This window comes from Micropterus dolomieu, linkage group LG02, assembly GCF_021292245.1.
Source record: "Micropterus dolomieu isolate WLL.071019.BEF.003 ecotype Adirondacks linkage group LG02, ASM2129224v1, whole genome shotgun sequence".
NCBI classification, from domain to species: domain Eukaryota; kingdom Metazoa; phylum Chordata; class Actinopteri; order Centrarchiformes; family Centrarchidae; genus Micropterus; species Micropterus dolomieu.
This window is the reverse complement of record NC_060151.1, coordinates 6077074-6083427: the sequence shown is the minus strand read 5'-3', so window position 1 is coordinate 6083427 and position 6354 is coordinate 6077074. Positions and strand designations below refer to the sequence as shown.

General features: G+C 39.7%; 2 protein-coding genes across 5 annotated transcripts in view; both read left to right on the top strand.

The window, feature by feature from the left end:
* The window catches only part of LOC123984641 (ferritin, middle subunit), a 16472-nt gene extending 16013 nt beyond the window's left edge, over positions 1 to 459 (top strand). For 2 of the 4 annotated variants that reach the window (XR_006828480.1, XR_006828482.1), the window contains exon 6: positions 309 to 459. Coding sequence is in view for 2 of the 4 variants with exons in the window: in XM_046071649.1 (XP_045927605.1) it covers positions 1 to 92 (92 nt within the window). In the remaining 2 variants the exon portion in view is untranslated. Of the gene's footprint in view, positions 285 to 308 lie in introns of those variants that run through there. The other 2 variants (XM_046071649.1, XM_046071645.1) reach the window with 2 other exon arrangements.
* Positions 1 to 6354, top strand: part of LOC123984660 (ferritin, middle subunit-like) — a 12520-nt gene that overhangs the window by 638 nt on the left and 5528 nt on the right. The gene's annotated exons all lie outside the window — the stretch shown is intronic.

Sequence of the window (6354 nt, the reverse complement as noted above, 5' to 3'; positions counted from 1 at the left end):
TCAGTACTGGTAGTAAACTGTCTTTACCAAACCAACAATTGTTCTGTCATCCTGTCCTCAGCTGTGCGACTTCCTGGAGACCCACTACCTGAACGAGCAGGTGGAGGCCATCAAGAAGCTGGGCGACCACATTAGCAACCTCACCCGCATGGACGCCAACACCAACAAGATGGCAGAGTACCTGTTTGACAAGCACACCCTGGAGGGCAAGAGCTAAACGCAAAGTCCCTGGAGAGAATCTTACTGACACGCAGGCTTTAAACTAAACGCAACCTTCTGCTCCAGTTCCCTTACGAGCATAATTTGACATCTAATAGTCTATCCTCAGTTGATACGTTCTGTTGCTATTTTGTCTAATGGTGGATGGATATTAGGTTCTGACTTTGCACTCATTACCTATAAACCTCCTCATGGCACTCTAACAACTGGTTCTGGTCTGAATAAACATTTTGAGCTGGAGTCTTGTGTCTGTCTGCATCTGTTACATGACTTCTTCATACTGACTTAGAAGCTGTAGGTGTCACACGGCATCATGAATCAACTGGATGGCTCCCTTTTTAGAAGGGACATGTTTGACTTTGTAAGCTGAAAATAGCTTAGTCAGGTAATTGGCTTGACTTTTATACAGCTTGTAATTAAGATGTATAAAGTTCATACTATAGTTTGTCCTCTAAAATGTTAATACCATATCTAGAGGCAAAGCTTTGCCTGAGTGGTGGCAGATCTGTCGTATCGATCATGTTTGTCAGGAGCTTTGTGTGTTCAAGGAATTTGCTTTGGCATTAAGGTGCTAAATGCGAACAGACCAGTACGGCATACAGGTACCCATTCTTCTAAATACCATGTCACAGCTGGCTCAAACCGAACAATGACACAAACTGCAGGAAAGGTACCATTACTTATTTTAAACAACTTAACTGATCAAACCTCATGACTTTCTGATTATTATGTCAGCAGGTATACATGCTTGAAGGAATAGTGAGTGTTGTATGGTAAAAGAACATGGAGCATAGGGAACAGGGTTTCCCTCCTCTCTAGCCCCCAGTGCAGAACTAAAGACACGCTCTTATAGTGGAGAACACCAGGCCCAGGTGGCTCCAACAACTGATTTTAACCACGCCTCCTGACATCTGCGACACAGACATCCCAGCAGCCAAAAGATGGGGACGTCGCGCCATATATTTAAAAATAACACATTCTGATCATAACCTTAATATTTTCAGTGGTGTGGAACCTTTTGAGACATTAGTTGGGTTGTCTTAAGCTTGGTATTGTAATGCACCATCTCCATCTTCTGGGTACTGCACCAAGGAACACTTCAATCTACCACCCACCATCAGCCTAAATTAACTATTTGGTTTTGTAGACATGTTTAAAGAAATACAATATACATTTTTGTTTAACCCTTTAGCCTAACTCTAATAGTTTTGGAATTGTAAATAGTTTAAACTTCCTGCACTGATATTTACCTTGGAAGACCTAGGCACTGAATGTACAGCAACAAGGGCAACCTTTCATAAACTGAGTGCACAGTGAATCTATTCCACTGTCAGTCAGCCACAGATATTAAATTGTATCCCCACTGCCAAAGTCCCATTTCTCAGGGGTCATGACCTCAAGTTTATTGTATAGCACATTTTAATTGCAAGGCAATTCAAAGTGCTTTCCATAAAATATAAAAGCAACCAAGGAAAATGTAGAAAGACATTTAAATGCAGTAAAGAGTTCAATGGAAAATACACACAAGATAAAACAAGGTATTAGTAACAGTGCAGCATAAGCTATTAATCACTGTTACAGTAGTCAAGTTGACTGAAGATAAATGCATGGACACACGTTTTTCCAGATCCTGCTTAATCCTTGAAATATTATAATATAAATATTTGTAATTGTCTTAATGTGGCTGCTAAAATTCAGGTCATTTCTGGCTCAGTTTATGGTTTTTAACACAAGAGCTCTGACTTATAATCGTTCTTCCTTGGCACCAAAAACAATGACTAAAGTTTTATCTTTGTTTAATTGAAGAAAATTCTGCCTCATCCAATCATTGATCTGTACAATTACAATTACAATTTTTACTCAGCGCTTTTATGGGTTTATAGTCCCCTGGTGACATGTTTATGTAAATCTGTGTGTCATCTGCATAATAGTAATCTATATCATAATAGTGGCTTGATGACTGCAGGCTTTCAGGGCCTGTGGGAAGAAACCTGAGAAAATAAATATGTTGACAATTTGTAGAAGATCTGAGGCCATGCAATTAGAAACATTTTTGAACACACTCTCTTTTTTCTACCCTTAACATCAAGGCAATTCTCCATGGAGATCTTTTCTTATCAGAGACACCTTCACCTTAGTGGGTGCAATGGCATCAATAACATTTATCATTTTAGAATTAGAAGTTTCTACAAGCACATTGACTGAGACCCAAGAGAGAGTGGGTGTGGAAGAGAAAGCATGAATAACTATTTCACTGGTGTTTTCAGTGATATACCGTTCAGTGATTACCTGAAAATTTGTGCGCATGGAGATAGCACTCTCAAAGAAAACACAGGAGGAGAGCAACATCAGCCACCACAACCTTGGAAATGTTCAGACCCTTGGAGATGCAGATTATAGACAGCAGTTCAGCAAAGTCATCAAAAAAGGTTGCACAGTATTTAGGTGGCCTGTAGATATTTAGATATAGATATAAATTTAGAAGAAGAATTCAACTGAAAAGACACATATTCAAAAGAAGCACAATTTCCATGAGACATCTTCTTGTTTTGGAGGGAGTCATTAAAAGAAATGGCCACTCCACCTTCTTTCTCATGCACTCTAGCTTCGCTCATAAAACTGAAGTTGGGGCAGACAAGATAAGATCAGCTCGTTCTAACAAAGTTTCAGTCAAAAACATGAAATAAAGAGTGTGCTTAATGATTAAATCACTGATTAGTATTGTTTTCTTGCCAAAGACCTGATGTTTAATAAAGCTACATTTTGAGTTAAAGGCATTATCTCCCCCATTTTTGTGACAGGCTGTGGCTGACAGGAATGGATTCTAAATAAGCTGGGAATAACTGGGAAGAGTCACGAGTGCCATTTGCCGTGTCTCCTGGACCCAGCAGATAACAGTTAGGGCTTGTGGTATTTTGTAAACAAATAGATGCATGTGTTTTTTAAACCTCAAACCCTGTGTGTCAAGGTGAACGCTCCCTGTAACTGACAGCTCTGTTTGGTTGGTTGCTGTCCAGGGTCCTGCAGAGCGACTCTACTGTAAGCACTGAACTACTTCCAACTACAACCAACGCCTACGAGCTCCAATCACAGAATAGATAGGTCTACAGGACTTTACAGAAGATTTCAACTCATGCTTTCTTTAATTTTGCTTATTTCTGGAATGTAAATGCAATAATCTTAAGCCATTTGTGTTTTAAATATGATGACAAAACCTGCACCCTTCCACTGTTTCAGCAGATTAGGAGTCACAGGGAGACACTGATCTGGTACAATGTACCTTGGACACCTTAGCATAACATTTATACTGGTAGATGGTTATTTGCCAAACAAGTGGGGTAAAATAATTTCACCTACTGCAACGCAATTCTCCCTGATTGGTATTTGATTCACTTGTTCAACAGACGCTCTTCAGTATCTGACAAACTTTTTAAAGCTGGACCACGATGTAGGAAAAATGTCCCAATGATTCAGAGAGAAATACAATTTAAAGTCACAGTGTTAGATAAATTGGCTCTCTAAGATGAGAGAGGGATATTGTGGAGATGCAAGGACATCTCATTTGGTACATTTGGATGCAAAAAAAGTAATAATACGAAGAACCTAGAGGGACTGAGTTATATGCTGTTTTTCTTTGTATGATAGTTTATATTAGAGTATGTCATTAGTCATCAGTTCATTCGTTCCCATGGTCAAATTGGTGTTTTAAAATATTTTATTCCAGACAAGCAGTTGAAAGATATTTTCTGAAGATCCAGTTATTTCAGATGTATTTCTTTGTCTTTACCTATGTATTTCAGTCGTGCTGTAAATGCCACCCTGACCAATAGGAACAAACCAACAGGAAGGATGGCCTCGAAACTGTCAAAACAATGACACAGCACAATCTTCAGTTGAACCGGACACTCCTTTTACACAAGGCTGACTAATCGTGACACAGCACAAAATAAGGACGGGTGCTGTCTAAATTGCTGAGTCACTTTTCTGCAAGCATGAGAGTGTGGGATATGAAGTAAGTAAGCCCACATTGTGCTGTGGTGACAAGTGCTTATCTTACTGAAGCACCAAATTCTGTGTTATTGTTTCCTGGTTTATGGAAAATAAAGTAAATGCATGACAGGTTATAGTGCTTTAAATGAGGAACAAAGTGTGTACTGACTCTAAGAGTCGCATCTCAGACCATTAACCCCTGCGTGGCTTCCTGTCGTTTCCTACATGTGTCTGTGCTGTGTACACTATTTCAAAGAGCAACCCTGAGGTATGAGGCATTTTTGCATGGTCAACAGTGATATCATGTTTTACTAGCATGAACAATTTCCCCTGCAGTTTGAAAGCTTTTGTAAGCAGTCCACCACATGAGAGTTCCTATAACAAAGCCCTCCTGGAAAAATACAATGTAAACAATATGGGTAAGACCAGAGCACTTTAAAGAAAGAGTCGCGTCAGCTCCGGTCACTCCAGTGGACCGGTTTTTCACAGCAATGGCGGATCATGGAGCGTCTGAATAGTTCCCGGAAGTTAGCATCAAATGCTAGCAGCGCAGCGGAGCTTTAATAGAAAATGCTATCTGGGATGCACGTTTGAAAGGTAAGACGAAAACGATATTGTATATTATTAGCACAACTGAATTAAGTTAACATGTGCATTAAAATATGTTAGTGGACTTCCCCCACGAAATTAGAAGATTTAGGGACATTAACGGTTAACAAATTAACATACTGGCAATAGATAAAGTTAGCAGCACACAATATAAACAGGGGCAGCCTATTAATTTATTTTAAAATAAGGATTTTTGGGGGATGGTATTTAATTGTATTTAAATATATTAGTGGTGCATGTATGAATAAAATATTTCAAAACGTTATTTATTTATTTGGGGGTGGGGTGGGGGTGCGTGTGAGAACTGTTTGAAAAAATAAAATTATTCACTAACTAACAAACTATCTAATAACTGATGCCAACATCAGCAGCAAAAGCTGTTAATGAAGTTCCAAAATTTAACAATCCATAACTTTCTCAATCAAACCTGTAGCCTTTTACAAGAAAGGTTGAATTGAGAGCAACTGGACTTGTTCGGAAACGTCCAGATGCTCCAGATTAAACTTTTCTTGGATAAACATGACCTGGATGAATCTACAGATGTGTAGGTTTGTCTAGCCCTCTCTCTCTCTCTCTCTTGTTCTCCCTCTCTCAGCACAAGAATCACAGGGGGTTCAGTGGAGCCTGAAGATGATCTGCAGTGATGTTTTTAATAAACCAAACATTAAGCCAGTGATGTGTTCTTTCTTTGTGGAAAAAGTACCTCACATATTTTTTGTTGTTAGCCTCTTTAGTGATTGTAAGGTTGCTCCTGTTGACCTGAGTCAACTGTTTTTTCCTCCATGTCAGCTGGGAAACCAAACATTTGTACTCCTTTTTCTGACCGACTGCAGCAGCATCTTCACACAGCACAATAAACCGTGCTGTAGACTGTTGAAGTTCACAGACACAGACCACTTAACATGCTGATTTCTGAGTTTACTGGAGATTTATTAAATTAATACATGGAAATCATTGATAGTCACCTGCCTGTTCTATCTGAAGTCATAAAGATTACATTAGTCATTAAGGTCAACCAGGTTCCAGTTTGGGTTCAGGAGGCAGACACCATCTCCACATTTAAGAGTAGGCTTAAGACTTTCCTCTTTGATAAAGCTTATAGTTAGGGCTGGCTCAGGTGAGTCCTGAACCATCCCTTAGTTATGCTGCTATAGGCCTAGACTGCCGGGGGATTTCCCATGATGCACTGAGCTCCTCTCTCCTCTACTTTCTCTCCCTCTGTATGCAACCTCATCCCATTATTGCATGTTACTAACACAACTTCTCCCCTTTCCGGTAGTCTTGTGCTTTCTCGTCCCTCTCCTCTCTCCTCCTATCACTTCCTGCAGGTGTTTCTGGCTCTGGAGCTGTGGAGTCTGGATCTGTGGTTGCGGGTCACCTGCTGCCCCCGTGTTCCTGCTCGACACCCTCTGCTGCAACGACTATTGTTGCTAGTCTTATTGTTATTATTGTTATTATAATCATTAACATTACGATGGTTACCATTAACACTATTATAAATATCTGTACCATTTTTCATTTAGTCTATAGCAACAT